Genomic DNA, 25,058 nt, shown 5'->3' with positions numbered 1-25,058 from the left:
AATTTCCCCTTGCAGGATAAATAAAAGTATCTATCCATCTATCTTAACAACAAAATAACGACACGTTTTTCGACACGTCATTAAATGGATCGGCAGCAGCAAATTTATTATGTACATGTGGCATAAATGAAAATAGAACAAACGATTAAGTATTTAGGGCGGAACTGTTCAAAGAAACAAGCACACACACACACACACACACACACACACACACACACAGTCAAGTGTACAAATCCCTTTCATTAAAACACACACACACACACACACACACACATGAAATGTTCATCGTCCAAAAAAACACAAAAAAAAACAAACAGTACAGGATACAGGTTAGTGAGTAGCTAGTGAATCATCGGACAATTTGAGGCAGGAAGGGACTCAATGGGGCAAAATTACACAGCGGCAGCGAGACTAATGGGACTGAGCGATGCTGGAGAAGTACTCCAACATGTCCTGGATGGTGAACTCCATGGTGATTCCAGATCCCGGGTAGCACCTGCCGATCAGGTCCTCGAAGTGCTTGTACTGGCGGATGAACTCGTCCTGCATGGAGTGCCACACCACCTGGTGGACGCCGATCGGACACACGGGGGAGGTGGTTTCAGACGCGAGGAAGAGGAGCGGCTTTGACAACACTTAAAAAATGTAAAACGTCCTCACCTGGAGCAGACTTTCCTCTTCGCACAGATGTTTGTCCACCTTCTTGTAGAGGTTGTCCAGTCCCTTCTTCACCTCCTTGCCGGGATACTCCTTGATGACTTTGCGCAGCTCTTGTTTGTTGAAGGCCAGCTGGTAGCTCACCTCCTCCTCGCGGACGCCCTGAGCCACGCGGGCCTCGACTCCTTCAAAGAAATGCTGCAGGGGGGGGGAGGGAGCAGATCATTGCATTGAATACAACCCCAAGAAGAATGGAAGAACTCAGCCACGTCTCCCCGACTCACGTTGAGTTTCTCCAGCGGCTGGCCCAGAGAGTTGATCACGTAGGACTGCAGGTGGTCCGTGTACTTGTGCTTGGCCTCCCGCCGCTCCGCGTCCAGGCAGGAGATCTTCAGACGTGACAGCGTGGAGAAGATGTGGTGGAAGTTCTCCATCATCACGACGTCCCGCGGCGTCTTCTGGCTTTCGTTGGCGACCTTCTCCACTATTAAAAAAACAACAACAAATAAACTTGTTTGCAGGGAGAGCCTACAAGCCAATCAAGACCACATAGTGGTCTCACCGTTCACGAACACGGCCCTGATCAGTTTGACGTAGGCCTTGTCCAGGTCCCCTCGGCGCTCGGCGTTACGGAAGATCGTCTCGGCGAGCTCGGCAAACTCCTCGAACCCGGTGACAAAGAGGAGGATGCCGACTTTGCTTTTCTTGGAGATCTTCACTTCCTCCATCTGTCTGATCTGAGCCGACTGAGAGAGAGAAAAAAAAAAGTAGTTAAAATACATAGCAGCATATGCGTACAGCCTTAAAGGGACAGTTCACCGCCAAAATCAAAAAGAGCGTGGGACTATCGTGGGTTCTGAAGAGTGAAGTCTATGCTTCATGTGTTAAAGCTGCATTCTCTCTCCTGACCACCAGGGAGAGACTCCTCTGGTTGTATAGCAGTCTATGCTTCATGTGTTAAAGCTGCCTTCTCTCTCCTGACCACCAGGGGGCGACTCCTCTGGTTGTATAGAAGTCTATGCTTCATGTGTTAAAGCTGCATTCTCTCTCCTGACCACCAGGGGGCAACTCCTCTGGTTGTATAGAAGTCCATGCTTCATGTGTTAAAGCTGCATTCTCTCTACTGACCACCAGGGGGCGACTCCTCTGGTTGTATAGAAGTCCATGCTTCATGTGTTAAAGCTGCATTCTCTCTACTGACCACCAGGGGGCGACTCCTCTGGTTGTATAGAAGTCTACGCTTCATGTGTTAAAGCTGCATTCTCTCTCCTGACCACCAGGGGGCGACTCCTCTGGTTGTATAGAAGTCTACGCTTCATGTGTTAAAGCTGCATTCTCTCTCCCGACCACCAGGGGGCAACTCCTCTGGTTGTATAGAAGTCCATGCTTCATGTGTTAAAGCTGCATTCTCTCTACTGACCACCAGGTGGCGACTCCTCTGGTTGTATAGAAGTCTATGCTTCATGTGTTAAAGCTGCATTCTCTCTACTGACCACCAGGGGGCAACTCCCCTGGTTGTATAGAAGTCCATGCTTCATATGTTAAAGCTGCATTCTCTCTCCTGACCACCAGGGGGTGATTCCTCTGGTTGTATAGAAGTCTATGCTTCATGTGGTAAAGCTGCATTCTCTCTCCTGACCACCAGGGGGCGACTCCTCTGGTTGTATAGAAGTCTATGCTTCATGCATTAAAGCTGCATTCTCTCTCCTGACCACCAGGGGGCGACTCCTCTGGTTGTATAGAAGTCTACGCTTCATGTGTTAAAGCTGCATTCTCTCTCCCGACCACCAGGGGGCAACTCCTCTGGTTGTATAGAAGTCCATGCTTCATGTGTTAAAGCTGCATTCTCTCTACTGACCACCAGGTGGCGACTCCTCTGGTTGTATAGAAGTCTATGCTTCATGTGTTAAAGCTGCATTCTCTCTACTGACCACCAGGGGGCAACTCCCCTGGTTGTATAGAAGTCCATGCTTCATATGTTAAAGCTGCATTCTCTCTCCTGACCACCAGGGGGTGATTCCTCTGGTTGTATAGAAGTCTATGCTTCATGTGGTAAAGCTGCATTCTCTCTCCTGACCACCAGGGGGCGACTCCTCTGGTTGTATAGAAGTCTATGCTTCATGCATTAAAGCTGCATTCTCTCTCCTGACCACCAGGGGGCGACTCCTCTGGTTGTATAGAAGTCTGTATAAATGACTCTACTTCTCTTGATTTATTCCCTCAGTAAACATTGTAAACATTAGTTTTTGGTCTCAATCTCTAGTTTCAAGTCTTCTTCAATACAGCGTGATGTTCATTTAGCAAATAGACTAAATGGGCATCCTTTAGTGCGGGGCTATTAGGTGATTGACAGGTCTCTGCCCCAATCAGAGATGTATACTCTACGTCACTCCACCACAGTCCACATATGGTCACTTCTATTCATCGGTTGCATCGATAAATAACACCACATAAAAAGTGTCTTTTTGTATCTATATTTTGGGGTGAACTGTCCCTTTAAGCATACTCTGGGGACTCTGCTCACAATGCACTTGTCGAAGTTCCTCTTGACGGTGACCAGCACGTTCCCCAGGGTGGTGCTGAGGTACGAGGCCGGGTCGACGTTCTCCGCCGTCCACACGTGGTGACTCATCTTCACCAGCATGTAGAGGGAGTTGAAGCTGTCGACCTTGTCGCCCAGGGCGATGAGGCTGTTGAGCTCCGTCTCGATGCTCTGGAAGATCTTGTTCATCATCAGCCGCACAACGTCTTTCCTTTGGGGAAAAACAAACAAAGGGGTTATTTAACGGACGAAACGCGCAGACGTATGTAGCGAACGTGGGGTGGGGGGGGGAGCGACGTGGAGCGACTCACTCGGAGGACAGAGACTGCCTGTGTTCGGCCTGCCGAGGAATCCTCGACGGCGTGCCTCCGTCCGACTCCTCCGGCTCCGGCTGGAAAGACGAGAAACGTGGACGAAAACCGATCAAACTATGAACTGTAAATCAAGGGAGCGAGGGAGCGAGGGAGCGAGGGAGCGAGGGAGCGAGGCTTACCTGAGCGAGAGGGGGCAGGACGGCCGGGTGCTGCTGCAGCTTGAAGAACTTGCTGATGAAGTCTTGTTCGGCGAGACACAGCGGCTCCAGCTCGCTGAGGACCTGCTCGAAGATCTGCGTGAGAGAAGCATTTAATACAGGAAACTGCATTGGAGTTGATATGGAATACTCATCACAGGAAGAAGCATGTGAAAACCTTTCCCGGGCCATTTAAAAAGCTTAAAAATCGTGAAATTTCATCAAGAACACTTTTCTACATTTCTCATTTTAAAAGTCCCGCCGCCCCCCACACACACAAAATAATAATATTAATAATAATAATTTGCATGAACCAGAATCTGAACTGGAGGCTGTTTGCAGAGAATGCGCGTGGAGCCTTTAATTGTTTTTACGATATTGGATATGCAGATTCCATCGTTTTACCCATTTTTTTGCATCACTTTTATACATTTCAGTGAAAAAGGGAAAAAGAAGACCTTGTCAAACTTGGTCCGGTCGGCCACGTCCAGGTCGGAGGCCGACATGTTGCCCATGTCCAGCAGCGAGGACGACTGGGAGCGCCGGCTGTTGGAGCCCTGCACGGTGAGCTTGTTCAGGCTGGAGGTCGAGCCCGTCAGCTTCCCAGAGCTGCCGTGGAGGCCTAGCACAGCGCGGCGGAGACGGCGTTTAGTCGGGGGGGGGGGGGGGGGGTGTCAAAAAGGTCAAGTTATCAAACGGTTATTTCAACGCAATACGGCGGCGGCGGACAAAATGAACCCCCAAAAGAAAAAAAAAAAAAAAGGTTTGGCTTTCATCTCGGGAATCAGCAGAGGTGCGTGGCGAGGTAATGGCCTGAAAGTGTGTGTGTGTGTGTGTGTGTGTGTGTGTGTGTGTGTGTGTGTGCGTTTCCCTTATAGTGCGGCGGAGTGGTTAGCTCGTTCGTACTTACTCTCCGTTTCCTGTTTGAGAGCACTCTCTTTCCGCGGAAGCGTGGCTGCAGCCGGTTAGAGAGGCATCGGAGACAGAGACAGGTTAGACATGCAGCATGTTGGGGGGGGGGGGGGGGGGGCACACAGTTACATATATATATATATATATATACGCTGACGTGCACTGCGTGGCTTAAGCCCGTGAGGTGAGCCGGCAGCTCGGACACAGAATGCAGGAAGCAGAGTTTACTATAATTCTGCACAAACAACAACAACAACAACAACAAAAACAAAAAAAAATCAATCTCTTCAGATTTTAATCCAGGTCCATTTTTCATGAGCGGCGTCAAAAACGAGAGGCGGGGCTTAAGCATCTTACAAGCGCACATTAGTTGGGGAAAGAATATGCGGAAAAAGTTTTTTAAAAAAAACAGGATTTCCTTATTTATACTTCCAATATTATTTAAAAGAGATGCGAGTGACGTTCTCATTGAGTACAGAGAAGAAGAAAAAAGAATTTAAAAATAAGAGGAGGGAGAAGAAGACAAAAACAAGTTATTACTTGGAGATATTAAAACACAGTCAGACCAGCGCGCTCCGGGGGGCTTTGGCTCTTACCGAACTTGCCCTTGGCCTCCTTGGCCGTGCCCGCCATCTTGATCTTGGCCACCTCGAAGAAGTCTTTGATCTCTCGTTCGTAAAGTCGGCTCATGTAGTCGACGTAGGTCTGAGAGAAAAGAAAAGGATGGAAAACATCGCGCCTTGAGCATTAAAAGGGAAATAATTCAACATTTAAATAACTACTGCACGATTGACCGTCTCCTGGCTGGAGTTATAATTCTTATAAGATTTTTACGAAATTCAACCCCATTAATGATAATATTTACGGTCTGGATTTCAGCCATCGAGTGTATTTATTTCTGTATATATTCTATACAATAAAACCTGTCATTTTTATTTTATATATATATATATATATTATATATATATATAATTATTATTTTTTGCCTACTATTGCCTATTATAATATATATATATATTATAATAATAATATTCAGAGAAAGAAAATTATAAAGTATTATTTTTTTGTAAAAATTTGCACCCCCCCCCCCAAAAAAAATCACAAATTATCAGCTATTATTAAGTTTCCATTATTAAAAAAAAAGTTGTGAGAAGGAAAAAAAAAGTTTCCTCTGACCAAAATGTAATTAACAAAAAATTGTGATTGTGGTATTTTTGTTGTTGTGGAGGAACCACATTGTTTGTAATTTTGTAAAACGTTGTATAGTTTTAAATATTATATATATATATATATATATATATATATATATATATATATATGTGGAGGCTTCAAACAAGCCCAGTTGGCTTTTTGCCTCTTCCTGCACAGATATTCATTTATCTCTGTTTTATAAATAAATTATTAGAAAAAAATAAAATAAAAAGATGTGCGATTTGTTGTCGTCTGCATTTCCCTCCGACACGCCGGTGCGCCCCGTGCAGCACTGACCCTGGACAGGCCCTCGTACTTCTCCCGGTGGGTGTTCTTCAGCCACTCCATGAGCTTGCTGTAGCGCAGCAGGTCCCGGTGCAGCGGGCTGTGCTTGGGCAGGCTCAGCTCGGCCGTGTGCTGCGACAGCGTGGAGCTCTGGTCGTGGCCCTGGACGCGGGGGGAAAAGAAGAAGAAAAGATGCGCGTTAGCGGGCTGAGCCGGGGGATGTTTACTCATCAACAACGGCGCCTTTAAAAAAAAAAAAAAACGACCACAAGACAAACAAATGTCGTCACGGTAAAAAAAAACAAAAAACGACAACTTCTTCTGCCGTTGTCGTTCTCTTCTTCTGCTGCTGATCGCCGACGTGCACGCAGAGCAGACGCGCACACCAGTTCAACACGTCGAGTTAGCGAGCGCACGCGCACACACACGCACACACACACACACACACACACACACACACCAACAACAACAACCGGAGCCCCTCCGGAAGATGAGCGGTGAGCCGTCAGATGTTAAGTGGTTAGAAACGCATCCCATGCAAGATGTAAAAGAGGCAAAAAGGAAGGACGGAGGTCTCATGTAAGTTGGAGGGAGGTGTGAGAGGTCAAACAGTAGCAGAGGGGGGGGCTGGGGGGGTGGGGGGTGGGGGGGTACTCACTGGAAGTGACAGACAGGAGGACCTATAGAACTGAGGGATGGTCATTTTGAAGTGACTGAAGTGGTTGAACTGACACAGAGAGAGAGAGGAGGGGGGGGGGGGGGTCAAAGTGAGCACAACACTGAGTCAAGAACAGGAAGAAGGGAAGGAAACGACACAAGGAGAGGAAGAGCGCTGACGGGGAGGAGGGGAGGAGGGGAGGAGGTGAAGACGACAAAATGTCCGACTCGTAAATCCGCTGAAAAGAAGAAAAAAAAAAGCTGCTCGCTCGGCTTTGTTGGACAGAAAAATGGAAAAAAAGTATTATTCATTTAAAGCCGCTAAAAGTGTTTTAAGGATTACACGCTTTCCTTTTTTGTGACATTGTAACTAAATTAATCATTTAATAATAAACGTTTGATAGCAAAGTACCAAAAAGTTAAAATTCTCAGTGAACCGATATATATATCTATATATTTATATAGATATATTTTATGTTAAATATTGAACGTCCTCATACTCGTCTACAGCGACCGCCTCGGCCCCTCGGAGCTCCCCGTTACCTGGTGGACGAACACGTTGTTGAGGTGGTTGGTGAGGCGGCGGGCGAAGGTGTCCCTCAGCTCGGCGAACAGGAGCTGCTGCTGCGTCACGGCCATCAGCTTCTCGTGGCCTTCGAGGAAGGAAATAAAAAAGGACATCACGTTGAGAAAAATCTTAATAATAAAATAATTCGCCCGACGGGGGCCGAATGCGGGTGGACGGACGGGGCGAACCGACCGGGTCTCAGGGCCACGTTCATGCACTGGGAGAGCGCTTCGGAGGCGTTGATGCAGGCCTCGATGCCTTTGGGGGAGGTCAGGTCTCCTTCCTGCAGGGCTCTGACGTGCCCCTTCGACAGGTCCATGTAGTTCTACAGCGGGGAGGCAGTAAAATTTTTTTTAAAAAAGGGTAAAAATGGGATCGGTTGAATTTTTTGGCGCATTGGAATTATTAAGGGGAACGCCAAAATGTGCCTCTGACCACGAGGAACTGGATCTCGTCCAGCAGCTTGACGTTGTTGCTGTTGCTGATCTGGATGTGCCGGTTGCTCTGGGAGATCTGGTCCATCTGCTCCTTGACGCTCTGCAGCATCTCCTCGTAGCTGCTCAGCTTCCCCTCGATGGTGTCCACCTCGCCCAGCGCCTCGTCCAGCAGCTGCATCAGGATGTTCACCTGCTTCTCAGACGCCATGATGGACTGGATGTTGGCCTTTTGGGGGGGAGGTGAGGAGGAGAAGAAACCATGAAGGAGGAGGAGGAAGAAGAAAAAGAAAAAGGAGGAGGAGGAGGAGGATAAGAAGGAGGAGGAGGAGGAGGAGAAGGAGGAAGAAGAAAAAGAAAAAGGAGGAGGAGGAGGAGAAGGAGGAGGAAGAAGAAAAAGAAAAAGGAGGAGGAGGATAAGAAGGAGGAGGAGGAGGAGGAGGAGAAGGAGGAGGAAGAAGAAAAAGAAAAAGGAGGAGGAGGAGGATAAGAAGGAGGAGGAGGAGGAGGAGGAGGAGGAAGAAGAAAAAGAAAAAGGAGGAGGAGGAGGAGGATAAGAAGGAGGAGGAGGAGAAGGAGGAGAAGGAGAAGGAAGAGGAGGAGGAGCAGGAAGAGGAAGAAGAAAAATAAAGAGGAGAAACGATGAAGGAGGAGGAGGAAGAAGAAAAAGAAAAAGGAGGAGGAGGAGGAGGATAAGAAGGAGGAGGAGGAGGAGGAGAAGGAGGAGGAAGAAGAAAAAGAAAAAGGAGGAGGAGGAGAAGGAGGAGGAAGAATAAAAAGAAAAAGGAGGAGGAGGAGGATAAGAAGGAGGAGGAGGAGGAGGAGAAGGAGGAGGAAGAAGAAAAAGAAAAAGGAGGAGGAGGAGGAGGATAAGAAGGAGGAGGAGGAGGAGAAGGAGGAGGAGGAGGAGGAGGAGGAAGAAGAAAAAGAAAAAGGAGGAGGAGGAGGAGGATAAGAAGGAGGAGGAGGAGAAGGAGGAGAAGGAGGAGAAGGAAGAGGAGGAGGAGGAGGAGGAGCAGGAAGAGGAAGAAGAAAAATAAAGAGGAGAAACGATGAAGGAGGAGGAGGAAGAAGAAAAAGAAAAAGGAGGAGGAGGAGGAGGATAAGAAGGAGGAGGAGGAGGAGGAGAAGGAGGAGGAAGAAGAAAAAGAAAAAGGAGGAGGAGGAGGAGGAGGAGAAGGAGGAGGAAGAAGAAAAAGAAAAAGGAGGAGGAGGAGGATAAGAAGGAGGAGGAGGAGGAGGAGAAGGAGGAGGAAGAAGAAAAAGAAAAAAGAGGAGGAGGAGGAGGATAAGAAGGAGGAGGAGGAGGAGAAGGAGGAGGAGGAGGAGGAGGAGGAGGAAGAAGAAAAAGAAAAAGGAGGAGGAGGAGGAGGATAAGAAGGAGGAGGAGGAGAAGGAGGAGAAGGAGGAGAAGGAGGAGAAGGAAGAGGAGGAGGAGGAAGAGGAGCAGGAAGAGGAAGAAGAAAAATAAAGAGGAGAAACGATGAAGGAGGAGGAGGAAGAAGAAAAAGAAAAAGGAGGAGGAGGAGGAGGATAAGAAGGAGGAGGAGGAGGAGAAGGAGGAGGAAGAAGAAAAAGGAGGAGGAGGAGGAGGATAAGAAGGAGAAGGAGGAGGAGGAGGAGGAGGAGGAAGAAGAAAAAGAAAAAGGAGGAGGAGGAGGAGGATAAGAAGGAGGAGGAGGAGAAGGAGGATAAGAAGGAGGAGGAGGAGAAGGAGGAGGAGGAGAAGGAGGAGGAGAAGGAGGAGAAGGAAGAGGAGGAGGTTAAGAAGGAGGAGGAGGAGGAGGAGAAGGAGGAGGAGGAGGAGCAGGAAGAGGAAGAAGAAAAATAAAGAGGAGAAACGATGAAGGAGGAGGAAGAGGAGGAAGAAGAAAAAGAAAAAGGAGGAGGAGGAGGAGAAGAAAAAGAAGGAGGATAAGGAGGAGGAAGAAGAAAAAGAAAAAAGAGGAGGAGGTTAAGAAGGAGGAGGAGGAGGAGGAGGAGAAGGAGGAGGAGGAAGAAGAGGAGGATAAGAAGGAGGATGAGAAGATAAAGAAGAAGGAGGAGTAGGAGGAGGATAAGAAGAAGGAGAAGGAGGAGAAGGAGGAGGAGGAGGAGCAGGAAGAGGAAGAAGAAATATAAAGAGGAGGAGAAACGATGAAGGAAGAAGAAAAAGAAAAAGGAGGAGGAGGAGGAGAAGTAAAAGAAGGAGGATAAGAAGGAGGAGGAGGAGGAGGAAGGAGAAGAAAAAGAAGAAGATAAAGAAGAAGGAGGAGGAGGAGGAGGAAGGAGAGGAAAAAGAAGAAGATAAAGAAGAAGGAGGAGGAGGAGGAGGAGGAAAAGAAGAAGGAGGAGAACAAGAACAACAAGAAGAAGAACAAGAAGACACGAAAAAGAAGAAGAACAAGAACAACAAAAAGAAGAAGAAGAAGAACAAGAATACAAGAAAAAGAAGAACAACAAGAACAACAAAAAGAAGAAGAAGAAGAAGAAGAAGAAAAAGAAAAACAAGAAGAAGAACAAGAAGACAAGAAAAAGAAGAACAACAAGAAGAAGAACAAGAAGACACGAAAAAGAAGAAGAACAAGAACAAGAATACAAGAAAAAGAAGAACAACAAGAACAACAAAAAGAAGAAGAAGAAGAACAAGAATACAAGAAAAAGAAGAACAACAAGAACAACAAAAAGAAGAAGAACAAGAAGAAGAACAAGAAGAAGAACAAGAAGACAAGAAAAAGAAGAACAACAAGAAGAAGAAGAACAAGAAGACAAGAAAAAGAAGAACAAGAAAAAGAAGAACAACAAGAACAACAACAAGAAGAACAAGAAGAAGAAGAAGGAGAAGGAGAAGAAGAAGGAGAAGAAGAAGAAGAAGAAGAAGAAGAAGAGGTTTAAGAGTCCTTTATTCCACTATCGCAAGAAAACAGCAAGAACACTCTACACCTTCATTGAAAACCACGTAAATACAACAAACAAACATACGACCAAATAACAAACAAACAAACAAAAAAATATATAACCAAAGAAAAACGCAAACAAAAAATAAACAACTCCAAAATTCAAAAATGTACCAGCAGCTCACCACTAGTACCCACTGAGCATAGCATGCTCCCAGTAGTCCATTTATCCCTAAACACCTGTACATTGTCCACAGCCTGGTAGTAGGCGTGTTCCACCCTGAGTCGGGCTTTCAGCAGTCCCTTTAGAACCCTCACCGGATCCTCACTGCCGGCTCCCCTTGCTCGATTCTTCCGTGTCAACCAGATGGCCAACTTGGCAGAACCAGACACAAAGTTCACCAGTGTGTGGACAGCCTTCTTATTTGTGCAATATTTCGGCCCAAAAATAAACAAAGTGAAAGAAAAGTCCTCTCCAAGACCCCGAAACCATCCCTTCAAAAGCTCAAAAAGGCCTGAGAGCCGAGGACACTGAACAAACAGGTGTTCCAGGGTTTCCGCCTCACAGCAGAAAAAACACTCCTCCCCAATGTGTGGATCCAGGTGTGCCCGGTATCTATTCGTGGCTATAGCCCCGTGCACTACCCTCCACTGGAGGTCTGCCGTCCGCTTCTCAATAGGAAGTTTGTACAAGCACCTCCAGCTGCCTTTTGGGGACGAAGCTGGGCCAAGGTACTCGATCCACCTCGACTCCTTCAACACCGCCAGAGAGCGCAAGTTCACAACCTTAACACACACTTCATAGATGGCTTTCTTTCCTACCGCCTGAAACTTGCCCAGACGAGGGGTTGCGAACGTCAGCAGCATATTCTCCCCCTCCTGCCAGTCCCCCACAGCTGGGGCAATGAGCAGGGTGGGGGGGGTGTACTCCATCCCTTCATCCCACCGGTCAGACAAAGCACGACTTCCTGCAGCAGCTCTTAGGTGCCGCGGCAGTGCGGCACAGACCTCCTCCACCATCCTGTCAGTCAGCCTGACAGACGTGATGTTAGCGTTCTGCCTGAAGGTGGCCATGCCTGAGGCTGTTGATGACATCTTCACCAAGTGTCCCATCTTAGTGCAACCGGCTTCTCTCAGCCGCGTTCGCATACTGGCAGACTGCAGTGTTTGAGTGCTTATGAAACTGTTGAAGAACAAAGGTTCCTCCAGCAGCCACACGCCCGGAGTCTCATCCGCTTCACGTGAGATGTTAAGAACATGCCAGGCCTGCAGAACAGAGCTGTAAAACGGCGTTAGACCGGACAGGTCCACTACTTCAGGCTGTAAGAGAAAAAGCTGTTTGTCATACCCCAACCGCCCGGCTCTTCTCAGTAGCAGTCGAGCAGCATCTATCCAGCTGGGGCCACAGCCATAGAGCAGCCTCTGTGTAGTCCGAAGTCTGAAAGAGGCAATCTTAGACTGGATATCGATGAGACCCTGCCCCCCCTCTGCCACTGGCAGATAGAGAGCTGCCGCACGAACCCAGTGCCGGCCAGACCAGAAGAAGTCCACGACAGACTTCTGTATCTCTGTCATGAGGCCACTTGGTGGTGTCAGCGCAATGAGCCTGTGCCAAAGAGTCGAGGCAACCAAATTATTAGCAACCAGAACCCTTCCCCTATATGACAGCTGGGGCAGTAACCATCTCCACCTAGAGAACCGAGCACACACCTTCTCCTTCACTCCCACCCAGTTCCTTTTCTGATACTCCTCAGAGCCTAAAAACACACCCAACACCTTTAGTCCCTCTTTCCCCCACTGGAGCCCTGCAGGCAGGTGAGGCACAATCTGCTGTCTCCACTGTCCCACCAACAAAGCTTCAGATTTTTCCCAGTTCACCCGTGCAGATGAAGCCTTCTCATAAAGAGACAGAGTATCCCTCAGACAGTGAACATCTCCCTGGTCCCTGATGAAGATGTTTACATCATCAGCATACGCAGACACAGCGAGGGGACGACAAAGACTGGAAGACCCAGGCAGTGAAAACCCAGCGAGTCGACTTCTCAACCTGCACAACAGTGGCTCAAAAGCAAGGCTGTACAGCTGCCCTGAGATAGGACAACCCTGCCTTATCCCCCGCCGTACAGGGATCGGTCGACTCAGCCCAGCTCCCATCTTCACCATACATTCAGCACCCTTATACAACAAACCCACCCAAGCCACAAACCCCTCACCAAGCCCAAAAGCCCTAAGTGCAGAGAACAGGTAAGTGTGGTTAACCCTGTCAAAAGCCTTCTCTTGATCCAGTGAAACAATGCCAACATCTACATCATGGGATTTACACACATCAAGCACATCACGCATTAGAAAAATATTGTCCATGACTGTTCTCTCTGGGATACAGTATGTTTGGTCACTGTCTACAACTACTTCCAGGTAGTCTCTTAGTCTGTTGGACAAGGCTCTGGAAAGCACCTTATAGTCTGTACAAAGCAGGGCCACTGGTCTCCAGTTCTTAAGAAGAGCCAAGTCGCCCTTCTTGGGCAGCAAGGAGAGGACCGCCCTCTGGCAGGAAACAGGTAGTGATCCTGTTTGAAAACATTCCACCAACACACAATGTAAGTCAGAACCAACGCTGTCCCAGAATTGTTTAAAGAAGTCCGTGGAGAGGCCGTCAATTCCCGGAGTCTTTCCTGAAGACATCTGCTTCACTGCAGCCGTCAGCTCCTCCAGGGTCAGCTCTCCATCCAGCGCCGTCCTCTCTGAAGGACTGAGCTGTGGAAGACCCTCCAGGAGCTCCTTACGGCTCTCCTCACAGCATTGCTCTTCCCCAAACAGAGAAGCGTAGAAATCCACAGCATGGGTTCTCATCTCTCCTTGGTCAGTGGTTACCCTGCCTCCTGGGAGCTTCAGGCAGGCCATTCGCTTCCTTTGCGCCGTCGATTTCTCCAGATTGAAAAAAAACGAAGTTGGGGCATCCATGTCCTTCAGTTGGAGAAAACGGGACCTAACTAGGGCTCCCTTCACCCTCTCATGCAGGAAGGAGCTCAACTCCGACCTCCTCTCCTTCAGCAGTCGACCTGCACCGGGATCCGGGTCTCTCTGGAAGCCTTCCTCGATGCTCTTTATGTTGGCTTCCAGGTCTTTGACAGCAGACTTAATTCTCGTGGTGGTGTTTGCGGTGTACTGCTGGCAGAACACACGGATTTGTGCTTTCCCGACATCCCACCATTGCTTCAGAGAATTGAAACGAACTTTTTCAGTTCTCCACTGCTGCCACAGAATCCTAAAACTCTGACAAAAAGTGTTATCCTGCAGCAGTTTATCATTGAAATGCCAGTAAGAATGAACCCTTTCACCTGGTGAGGTCATCAGAACTAGACTGACGAGGTGGTGATCGGTGAACCCAACTGGACTAATGGTGCTGTTTTTGATCCTAGAACTGAGACTATGTGAGATGTAGATTCGGTCCAGCCTGGCTGCGCTTATCCTGTTGTTGGTGACCCTAACCCAAGTGTACTGCCTATTTTGTGGGTGTTTTACTCTCCATGTATCCAACAGATCCAACTGTGTGATGACATGATGGAGACTCTGAGCTGACTGTGGGTGTGGCTCCCCACTGTTCCTATCTATAGCGAAGTCTAAAGTGCAGTTAAAATCCCCTCCGATGATCAGCTGCTCCTGCTGGCAGCTCTGCAGCTCGCTTTGCAGCATCGTAAATAAGCGGGCTCTCTCTGGCCCCTGATTAGGTGCATATATGTTGGCAAAGCAGTAGACCGAGCCCTCTATCTCTGCCCTCACCAACAGCAAGCGACCCTTCACCACCTCTGTGACGGACAGAACTGCGGCATTAGCCGCTGTTCTGAACAGCACAGTTACCCCGGCACTGAGATTGGTGCCGTGGCTCAGGGTGCAGGAGCCCTCCCACCATAATCCCCAGTCCACTTCATCTGCTGGAGTGGTGTGAGTTTCCTGCAAAAAGAGGACGTCTAACCTTTTTTGATTAACAACTTCCATTACTAACGCCCTTTTTTTCCCATCCCTCCCCCCATTTATGTTTAGAGACCCTAAATTAAAGCTCTGCATAGGAAGGTGAGAGGATAGAAAGGAAACAAGACAATACAAAGAAACAGAAGGAAAAAACCAGTGTGACACATGATCATAAACTGTTTACTTTGCGTTTTTTAACCTTTCTCGCCCCCTTCCTTCCTACCGTGACTTTCCTCAGTAATGTGATGTGCTTCTTCAGACGAAACCTCTTCCGCTCGCTTAAGAGATCCAGCCCCACCTGTCTCTGCACCACCCCGGCAGACCGGATGAACTTCTCGATATCACTGAAGTAGTCGCCCACATTGGCAGATTTATTGAAGGTTTCATCTAAGAACGCATCTATCTCTTCTAGCGAATACAGGTCTGCGGCTTTAGTGCCTGTTTCAGAGCCCGATCCAGAATCTGAACCGCTCTGGTACTCCATGTCCTCAGCCTCACAGGACAGCTGGCTGTTGGACACAGCTCCTCCACCCTGTCCTTCCTCTGAGGCTCTGCTCTGACCTCCAGCCGCAGAACCTGGAGCTGCCTCTTCACAGCCTGCCTGTGATGGTGCTGTGGTACCATCTGCAGTGAGGTTCTCAACCACAGGAGACACGCTCTGATCTTTCTTGTCCACATTATTATTATAATTATTATCATCAACGGATGCACCACTAACTGGACCAACTACAGCCCCAACTACAGGACCCGCTAAGTCAGCGAGGTCCACCCCAACAACAGGACCCGCTGAGTCAGCGAGGTCCACCCCAACAACAGGACCCGCTACGTCAGCGAGGTCCACCCCAACAACAGGACCCGCTACGTCAGCGAGGTCCACCCCGACAACAGGACCCGCTGAGTCAGCGAGGTCCACCCCAACAACAGGACCCGCTGAGTCAGCGAGGTCCACCCCAACAACAGGACCCGCTGAGTCAGCGAGGTCCACCCCAACAACAGGACCCGCTACGTCAGCGAGGTCCACCCCAACAACAGGACCCGCTACGTCAGCGAGGTCCACCGCATCAACGGCGGGGCCGGCCGCGAGAGCAGCCGCAGCCGCACCAGCGGAACCCGCCGCGTCCGCGGCGACTGCCGCAGCGATCGCCGCGTCCGCGGCCAGGGCTTCCGCACTCTTCTGCTGCTTATGCGGACACGAGTAGCGCTTGTGACCCACGTCTCCACACTCAAAACACTTGATCTGCCCCGAGCTCGCATACACCATGTACGACCCGTCCAGGTGCTTCACCCGGAACGACACCTCCAGGGTCTGAGTCGGCGAGTCCAGAAACATAAAAGCCTGCCGTCTCAGAGACAGCACGTGCCTCAGTTTGGGGTCCTTACAGCCCAAACTAATCGTTTTAAATCCGCTCGCGAACTTCCCAAACCTGCGCAGTTCAACCTCCAACAGCTCGTTCGGTATGAACGGCGGAACACCGGAGACGGTGACCCGCGTGGTGGGCACTGAGAGCGGGGACACCTGCACAAAGCTGTCCCTGATAAACACTCCTCTTTCCACCAGCTGGTGGACACAAGCCTCGCTCTTCATGAATACGACCACCGCCTTGTTCATCCTCGAGGCGAAGGAAAGGTTGTCGTGTCCGACCTGCTCCCCGACAGCCAGCAGCACCTCCTCCACCGACACGCTGCTGTCCGGCGGAACGACCCGGGCTCCCTGCCGGAGGGTCGGGCGTGACGTCTCAGAGGACGCCATCCCCCCCACACACAATCCCCCAAGAACACACTACTACCTGCTCTGTACCTCACCCGATCATGCGCGAAGACGGAAAACACACAAGAAAAACCCCAAAGCAGTGAACTTCCACTCCAACTCCGCACCACGCTCACTCACACAACCGGAAACGGAAGGAGAAGGAGAAGAAGAAGGAGAAGAAGAAGAAGGAGGAGAAGGAGAAGAAGAAGAAGAAGAAGAAGAAGGAGAAGAAGAAGAAGAAGAAGAAGAAGAAGAAGAAGAAGAAGAAGAAGAAGAAGAAGAAGAAGAAGGAGGAGCTCCTCTCACCCCGTCGAGGACCTGCAGCTCCCTGGAGAGCTGCTCGGCGAACCCCTCGGCGTTGGAGACGGCGTACTCGCACATCTCCATCATGCCCTCGATGTCCTGCTCCTCGCGGGTGCTCAGCTCCTGGTAGTCGTCCAGGGCGTCCTCGTCGCCCCCGGCGACGCTCTGGCTCTCGCCGCTCGGCACCGACTCTAAAGACACGAGACGGGGAAACGGCACCAAGAACACATTATGGGATGGGGAATAAAAACTCTTCTAAAAAGGAGATGGAAAAAGTGCAATCTGGAACGGCTACTATCAGATAAATGCAGCTTGTTTATGTTTGTTCTTTATAAAAAAAATAATAATAACAACACTGTGAATCAAATTAAAAAGTACAAAAACTTAACTACTAAATAAGAAACAATATGAGTTATACTCAAATTATATATTAATGCACACTTCAGTGAATAATCACATGGACTAAAAGGTGTAATGGACACAACAACAACAACAACAACAACAACAACAACAACAACAGAGAAGGTAAACACATGACCTACATGTGTGTTATGATGACTGAAAAACATGAATCATGCCCGTCTGTATTTAGTGTTGGATAATTCTCTAAATGAGCATGGTGGGGGGGGAGGGGGGGGTCATGAGATAGATTATAATGTTGAGGAGTGAAGGGGGGGGGGGGGGGGGGGGGGGGGGGGTCAGGGGGAGGAGTTAAGTCCTACCAACCTTCCGCTTTAGGAAGTTCTGGCCAGAGAAAGTTTAAGAGAGAAAAGTGAGAATAAAGAAGAGTTTAACACAGAAAAGCCAAACCGAGACACAAAGAAGAGGCTGAACACTTTTAAACGTGCTATTAATAAAGAAATTAAACCCAGACTCATTCGAATAACACACACACACACACACACACACACACACACACACACTTTCCTCACCTTCCAGCAGCTGAGAACTGACATTCACAAACTCCACCTTCTTCCTCAGGTATCGCTGGTTCAGCTTCCAGATGCAGGAGATGAAGGAGTTCTTCTCGGCGGCGCTGCTGGCCACCCAGCGGTACACCTTCTCGAAGTGGAGGTCGAACTCGGGGTTTTCCTGCAACGCCGCGAGAAGAGCGTTGAGCAACGTTTTTAATTTTTTTTTGAAATTTATGGAGGCGTGAATTCACCGACCTTGCTCGCGTCTTTGGCGTCCACCTCCGTCAGATCCCGGAGCTCCCACGTCTGCTGCCGCTTGTAAAAGTCCCCTTTGTCCGACTTCTTCACCTTCACCACTTTAACCTGGACGGGTCTCTCCATGGTAACTTGGGAGAACGACAAAAAACAACAACAACGCTTCAGAAATAGTTGTGAAATAATCGCCCGTGGAGTTATTCGTGTTTAAAATCTCACCCGTCGCACACAGGAAGCAGTTCTTCTTCTTCTTGCCCGCCTTGCAGACGTTGACGATGCCGAGGAGACGCTCGTCGTTGGGCGTGAAGATGTCCCTCTGGAGCGCGTGCTTGATGGCCGTCATGGCTGGAAGCTGCCATACAGAACGTAGCAGAGAATTTAGTGAGTGGGAGACATTTTAAAGCCATAACGCTGTCTGAAACTCACTTTTTAAATAACACCTGCATAAAGATGGAGATTTCACTGCTTTTTTTTTTTCTTCCACGTCTAGACCACATCGGACCAGGTTCAGATCAAAAACCACCATACATAGACCAGGGGACATGTGGACTAGATTATCCCAGAGAGGCTAGAGATGAATAAAACCCAGTTTCACATTTATTAGTTTTTTTAGTTTCCAATGTGGACTAGATGTGAAATCGTCCTCCTTATTTTTTTTTGCAACTTAAAGAAATAGAACAAAAAAGGTGAAATAAGTGTTTGAAAGAATCTCTAGGATAATCTAGTCCACATGTCCCCGGTCTATGTATAGTGGTTTTTAATCTGGACCTGGTCCAATGTGGTCTAGATATGGGGGGGGGGGCAGTGAATTGATACGTTAAAGAAAAAAAGAATATTACGTCTTCCCAAATATAAAACAGTGTTTCCTGGATAATCTAGTCCACATTGGAACAGTCTAGGTGGAGAGTTTTTATAAAAGGAGACCTGGTTCAATGAGGTCTAGATGTGAAGAAGAAGAAGAAGAAGAAGAAAACACGGTGAAATCTTCCACTTTTTCTGCAGTTTCACGAACGTAAAATAAATTTAAAAAAAACACACTGTTGTCTGTCCTCTGTGTCTGTTAGCTAGCTAGCTCCTGCTAGCTCAGAGAGAGCTAAGATACTTCCGGGTTAGCATCCATGACGCGGAGCCGTTAACGGCGGAGTAATCTCCCGTGACGTTCTAACCGAAGTGCACACTGTCCGTATTCCTGACACACAGATGTAAAGCCATGAATTCATGAGCGTCGCCTACCTTGTTTTCTTTTTCCTGCTCAGCAGCCCTCTCACTTCCGGGTTCGGCTGTCACGTGACTGCGACAGCGTCAACATCCGGCCCGATCAGACCACAGACGGTGGTAATAACCCACAGACGGTGGTAATAACCCACAGACGGTGGTAATAACACATTTATTGGTGCTGTGTTTCAGCATTATGATGATACACAGTTGTTGTAGGTATGGAGACTTTGCCTCTTATGAATAAAGTATATTCTGAACCAAAGTTCAGATAAAATAACTAAATAAAATATATAATACGGTTTACCCGGTTACAGAAACATATTTATATATATATATATATATATATATATATATATATATATATATATATACACAGACTAGAGATGGACATAATTCAGTTGTTATAATATGTAATAGCAATATGTAGTCTCTATATTAGTACACATATATATATATTAGTATTTATTGTGCAGGTGCCAGGTACATAATGATATTTAACTAATTTAAAGTAGAATAATAACCACATTCATCCTTGAATAAGGTTGCAGATAAACCTTGTACACAACATTTTAGAATTTGAATAACTAATAATAATAACGTATTTGTTTTGTAAGCATTCATTTACCATCTCAATTAACACATATTGGACTTGTGCAAATGTGCAACGTTACAAGCGATGACAAGCGGACTGTGTCGACTATTGTCTTTTAATTAAAGAGTTAATTGACCTTTAAATGTTTAACCTTTAACATCTGAAACACGCCATGTTGCTTCTCTAAATAATCTTGTTCAGCCACCAGGTGGCACTGTTGACCTGCATCAAACTTCTCGTTCCTGAACGTCTCTTTTCCTTCTGTGTTGTGTTCTAACGCTCATTGTTGTTGTTGTTGTTGTTGTTTTTCCACCAGCGTGTTCATTGTTTTCCTGCAACAATAAAAGTGATTAACCAGCTGCTGACGAAAGCCCACGAAGGCTCTCGGAGACTGAATGTCAACACAGGCGCGCCGGGAAATAAAAAAAGAAATAAAAATAGAGTCGCAAGCGACGACTTGAGGCCTTCGAGGCTTTTCTGTGTCGCCGCTTGATTTCCCAGCTGGCGAATGAGGCGTTCACTGTCACCGTCACGTTTCACGGTGCGTTGCTGCCTCTGAACTCACAGCACTGTGCAGAGGTATCCTCTTCGTGGGTGATAAACATAGGGTTCTCATCCCGGCCGAGGCCTCCGCGGTGTCTTTTTACGGGCCGCGAGTCGACGTCACCAAACGTCCCCCAGAGCTCGAGTGTCGCACGATGTCTTCTGGCAAAAGTTATCGCTTTAATATGGAAATAAACGCACAGCGTGATATTTTACCTTCATAGTAAAATAGCTATAATCTGAGTTTTAATGGACATTTTGACAGATTCAAGAGTTTTCGCAGCCCGTTTTAAACAGAGCGGACTTACATATTTTCTTCTAGAAAGCTTTTGACATTGAAAGTCGTGAATCTTGAATATTTAATCAGCGAGCGGCACATTTATTTTATTTTTGTTGGACGCACACACAAAAAAAATGAAATGGTTATAGAGCATTAAGAAAAAGAGACACAATAAAAAATTTAAAAACACAAGATGGAAATAAAATAGGATCGAATAGAGGAAATAAAAAAACATTTTTGTTTTTATATTTTATTTATTGACTAATGTCAAATAATAAGTTCTTTATGCTTTTTTCATTCTCAAATAAATATTTCCCAAAATAGTATAAAGCCCATTTCTGCAAAACACAAAATTTAAAGTGGTGCCTTTCGTGTGATTCAGATCCAGACCATAAAGTTGTGTGAGTGTTAGTTGACTAAGAATGCCTTATTACTCGTATGAGCCCTAATAAATGTGAATTAAGAGGATTTAGTTGATCCATTCAAGTCATTAAAGCAATAAAGAAGGAAACAACAACACACGCATTTGTCTCAGTTGTCAAATCCAACCGGAGGAACATTAGAAATGTATTTATTCAAAGATATAAACTTGATTTCTGTTATTTTTTTTCCATTCCATGGATTTCCTTAACAAGATCCGTCTATTTGGAGGCAATAAAGTTATCATCTTTTTAACAGAACTCCTTGGAATCGGCTTGATTATAGAATCCTTCTTCGTGATCTCTTGCTGGTAATTAGTGTGTTTTTGTTGCATTCTTTCCATAAAGTTTGAGTCAGTCGTTCCTTTTCACCCTCATGCAATTTCCTGTTTAATGTCAATATTTTCCATCATTCAAAAACATCAATATTTCTCTCGTTCGGGTCGTCATGTCCATGAAAATAATATAATTTTTAGCCAACATGTGTACATGTAGACACACACACACACACACACACACACACACACACACACAGCACCATTATCTTTCTTCATCATGCCGTGCTTGTAGGCATGATTCACCCGACGGTTTCCGCTATTCTGGCACTTACCGCGTGCGTATTCCGTGAATGTCAGAAGTTCACGTTCTGACGTTTATTTTCCTACAACGGGCCGACGTCGGCGATTAAATGACGCGTGACTAAAGAAACCCCGTTTGCTAATGAGGCGTCGAGACGCAGGATGTGTGTATACGTGCAATTTGACATCCACATTTGCACATTTGGGAACGCGTTGGCGTGTTGATCGTGTTGTGTTTGTTCAATATATCCAACAGTGTCTCTGAAAACTCAAACCAAGACTACATATCGCCTGAAAAGTTGGGAAACCCCCCAAAAAGGAACCATAACCCTTTGTTCAAAGGCCAAAAGAGAGAGGGGGGGATTGCATCTGTGTAATCTACGTTTGACATTAACTCGGGTGATCATCGGCTGATAGCCTGTTCTATTTGTGTGTGACATCAGTTGCTATCTGGATGGCATTTCGTGCAGCCCTTTAAGAACGCCGTCGCCGCTGTTGTTTTCAGATTTGCGTTTGTTTTATTGTCGGCGTGGCAACAAAATTAAACACAGGTTTAAAATCTCTGTGTACGGGTTGATTTATGATCCACTACTGTAACTGATTCTGATGATGCACCGTGGGCTCCTATTCTTATTTTACTCCGTATTCTTTATGCGGGACGATGCCTGAGATAATAAGTCATCATTTTGAGATATTTTGTCATTTTTTTTTAAGATAATAAGATCATCATTTTGGCCAGCGTGGGTTCTCTCCGGGTTCTCTCCAGGGTTCTTCCTCCCACCGTCCAAAAACATGCAGCTCAGGTTAATTGGACTCTTAACTTGTCCCGCAGGTGTGCATGATGGCCATTATTTTGAGATACAAAGACATTATTTTGAGATACTAAGTAATATATTTTTAGTTACAAAGTAAGTCATTTTTTGGTCATCATTTTATTAAAAATCATAAAAGTTGGTGACGCCACCTTCCTGGTCCATGTCCTCTCCAATACGTGAGGTCATATCTTCAGACACCTGTAATAAACCCCACGCGTCTTCACAGGAACATCGACTCTCTCGCGCTGTGGCTTTTCACCCACAATGCATCACGACAAACACACAAACCTGCCCTCCGGCCTCCTCCGGCGACCTCGTCACACAACAAGAAGAAGAAGAAGAAGAAGAACAGCGAAGTGAGCGCGAGAGCGCGGCCATTACGGCTCTCTGCTCGTTAGGCCGTCGTGTGTGTGATGTTGTTTTAAAGCAAGCGCATGTGTGTGTCTGTGTGTGTGTGTGTGTGGAGGCTACGCTGTGGACATGAGAGCTTTCCTTTGTTTGTTTGAGAGAGAGGGGGGGGGGGGACACATTGATTGTCCAGGATCTTTATTTCTCGATCAATTTCGTTTACAATTTTCCTGTTTATTTAAAAAACTTACAACAGAACTAAATGATGCAAAACAAACAAACACAAGCAAGGAATCAATAAAGTAAAAAAAACAAACACAAATCATGAGTTTAGAACCAGAGCATCGCCTCCTTCAGAGCCCAGAGAGAGAGAGAGAGAGAGAGAGAGAGAGAGAGACATAGAGAGGGAGGGAGAGAGAGAGAGAGAGGGTGAAGGAGAGCGAGAGAGAGAGATACATAGAGAGAGAGACATAGAGAGGGAGAGAGAGAGAGAGGGTGAAGGAGAGAGAGAGAGACATAGAGAGGGAGAGAGAGATACATAGAGAGACATAGAGAGGGTGAAGGAGAGAGAGAGAGAGAGAGATACATAGAGAGAGAGACATAGAGAGGGAGAGAGAGAGAGAGAGAGGGTGAAGGAGAGAGAGAGAGAGACATAGAGAGGGAGAGAGAGAGAGAGGGTGAAGGAGAGAGAGAGATACATAGAGAGAGAGAGAGACATAGAGAGAGAGAGAGAGAGAGAGACATAGAGAGGGAGAGAGAGAGAGAGAGGGTGAAGGAGAGAGAGAGAGAGAGAGAGACATAGAGAGGGAGAGAGAGAGAGAGGGTGAAGGAGAGAGAGAGATACATAGAGAGAGAGAGAGACATAGAGAGAGAGAGAGAGAGAGACATAGAGAGGGAGAGAGAGAGAGAGAGGGTGAAGGAGAGAGAGAGAGATACATAGAGAGAGAGAGAGAGAGACATAGAGAGGGAGAGAGAGAGAGGGTGAAGGAGAGAGAGAGATACATAGAGAGAGAGAGAGAGAGAGACATAGAGAGGGAGAGAGAGAGAGAGGGTGAAGGAGAGAGAGAGAGAGAGAGACATAGAGAGGGAGAGAGAGGGTGAGGGAGAGAGGGAGGGTAAGGGAGAGAGAGGGTGAGGGAGAGAGAGAGAGGGGGAGAGAGAGAGACATAGAGAGGGAGAGAGAGAGAGAGAGAGAGAGAGAGGGTGAAGGAGAGCGAGAGAGAGAGATACATAGAGAGAGAGAGAGAGAGGGTGAGGGAGAGAGAGAGAGAGAGAGACATAGAGCGGGAGAGAGAGGGTGAGGGAGAGAGAGAGAGACATAGAGAGGGAGAGAGATTTTTTGATTTTTGAAAAAACCTTTATTCACACATTCATAATTTTACATTTGTGTGTTTTTTTTCTTTTTTCAAAAATCACAGGTTTTGTTAAAAAATAAATAAATCATCTGATAAAAAACTTCGCAAACACCAGCTCCTCTTCCACAACAGAACAAACAAGGTTTTTAAAACACCAACGTTGTTTAAAAGCAGCCAAGTCCCCAATGTGTTTATAAAACCGGAACTCCAGCCAGAGTCTGGCTCTGATGTTGCAGAGCCACACTGCCCCGGCCTCCTGCCCCTCCCTGTTCTCCACTCGCTTTTTCCTTGTTAAATAAATGGCCATTTTGGCTTCCCCAGAAAGGTAGTTGAGGAGCTGCCACTTTTCCTTTTCTGCTCTTTCGTAGGCCACTCCCATGATAAAAACCTTCTCAGTAAAAAACACATTAAAAAGACTAAAAACCAATGTTAAAAGAGCGAAGAAACCTGAAAGTCTCTTGCACTCAGTAAAAACATGGTAGATAGTCTCTCGAAGGTCACAGAAGGAGCACCGGCTCAGGACAGCGGGATTAAGAACAGAGATAAAAGCGTTGCAGGCGACAGCACCGTGTAAAATCCTCCACTGGAGGTCGGCCGTTCGTTTCTTGAGGGGAGGTTTATATAAAATCCTCCACTGTGGCCCAGGTCCGCAATGTCCAAGTCTCTCTGACCACACAGTGGGAGGCCTGTTGCACAGTCCGGACCTGTTGGTGCTCTTGACACAATTAAAATACACTGTCTTTTTGTCCGCTTTGTGTAATGTCATTGCTTCTGGACACGTCGTAGCAAGCAGGGGGCCGGTGAGTTCCCCCAGCACCGGGCTCAGGGAGATCTCGGGGAAAGGGTCTGCAGGGTCCGGCTCGACTTGTCCTCGGCTGTAGTCCATGAGGAGGCTCCTCTCCTTCCCGGTCAGCCTCTGTCCCCACAGCTCCAGGAGCCTCCTCGCCACCCGGACGGAATGCAGACCCAGCAGAGCGCCCAGGGCCGGGGGGTCGCTCAGCGTCGGCCCCACTGCATCCACTAGCTGCTGCAGGCACAGGGTCCGCGACCTCAGCAGCGCCCCCGTCAGTCCAGGGGTGACGCTGC

At 47.3% G+C, this 25,058-nt stretch overlaps 1 protein-coding gene across 3 annotated transcripts; it reads right to left on the bottom strand.

Moving 5' to 3' along the window:
- Window positions 1-80: 80 nt before the first annotated feature.
- exoc1 (exocyst complex component 1) lies at window positions 81-19,110 on the bottom strand. Of its 3 annotated transcripts, none has more exons than XM_034530581.1 (19): window positions 19,058-19,110; window positions 18,044-18,176; window positions 17,825-17,955; window positions 17,588-17,747; window positions 16,659-16,846; window positions 7,759-7,986; window positions 7,516-7,648; window positions 7,299-7,408; window positions 6,111-6,260; window positions 5,219-5,327; window positions 4,621-4,665; window positions 4,169-4,332; window positions 3,693-3,806; window positions 3,511-3,590; window positions 3,182-3,410; window positions 1,220-1,403; window positions 942-1,141; window positions 661-855; window positions 81-564 (listed from the first exon to the last, which is right to left on the bottom strand). In XM_034530581.1, the coding sequence occupies exons 2-19, from the start codon at window positions 18,165-18,167 to the stop codon at window positions 412-414; spliced, it is 2,697 nt and encodes an 898-aa protein (XP_034386472.1). In that variant the 5' UTR covers window positions 18,168-18,176; window positions 19,058-19,110; the 3' UTR covers window positions 81-411. The 3 variants fall into 3 exon arrangements, with proteins under 3 accessions (XP_034386472.1, XP_034386473.1, XP_034386474.1); XM_034530582.1 differs by lacking the exon at window positions 19,058-19,110 and adding an exon at window positions 18,863-19,051; XM_034530583.1 differs by lacking the exon at window positions 4,621-4,665.
- Between the last annotated feature and the right edge of the window lie 5,948 nt (window positions 19,111-25,058).

This window comes from Cyclopterus lumpus, chromosome 4 (assembly GCF_009769545.1).
Source record: "Cyclopterus lumpus isolate fCycLum1 chromosome 4, fCycLum1.pri, whole genome shotgun sequence".
NCBI classification, from domain to species: domain Eukaryota; kingdom Metazoa; phylum Chordata; class Actinopteri; order Perciformes; family Cyclopteridae; genus Cyclopterus; species Cyclopterus lumpus.
The sequence above is the reverse complement of the archived record's forward strand: the minus strand, read 5'-3'. Positions and strand labels throughout refer to the sequence as shown.

What these genes read in the sequence shown, in the direction of transcription:
- exoc1 (XM_034530581.1), bottom strand. Translation starts at nt 18,167, where the DNA reads ATGACGGCCATCAAGCACGCGCTCCAGAGGGACATCTTCACGCCCAAC. An exon ending in ACGCCAAAGACGCGAGCAAG is followed by an intron (nt 17,748 to 17,824) that starts GTCGGTGAATTC and finishes GCGGCGTTGCAG; the next exon opens with GAAAACCCCGAGTTCGACCT. An exon ending in AGTACGAGGGCCTGTCCAGG is followed by an intron (nt 5,328 to 6,110) that starts GTCAGTGCTGCA and finishes CTTTTCTCTCAG; the next exon opens with ACCTACGTCGACTACATGAG.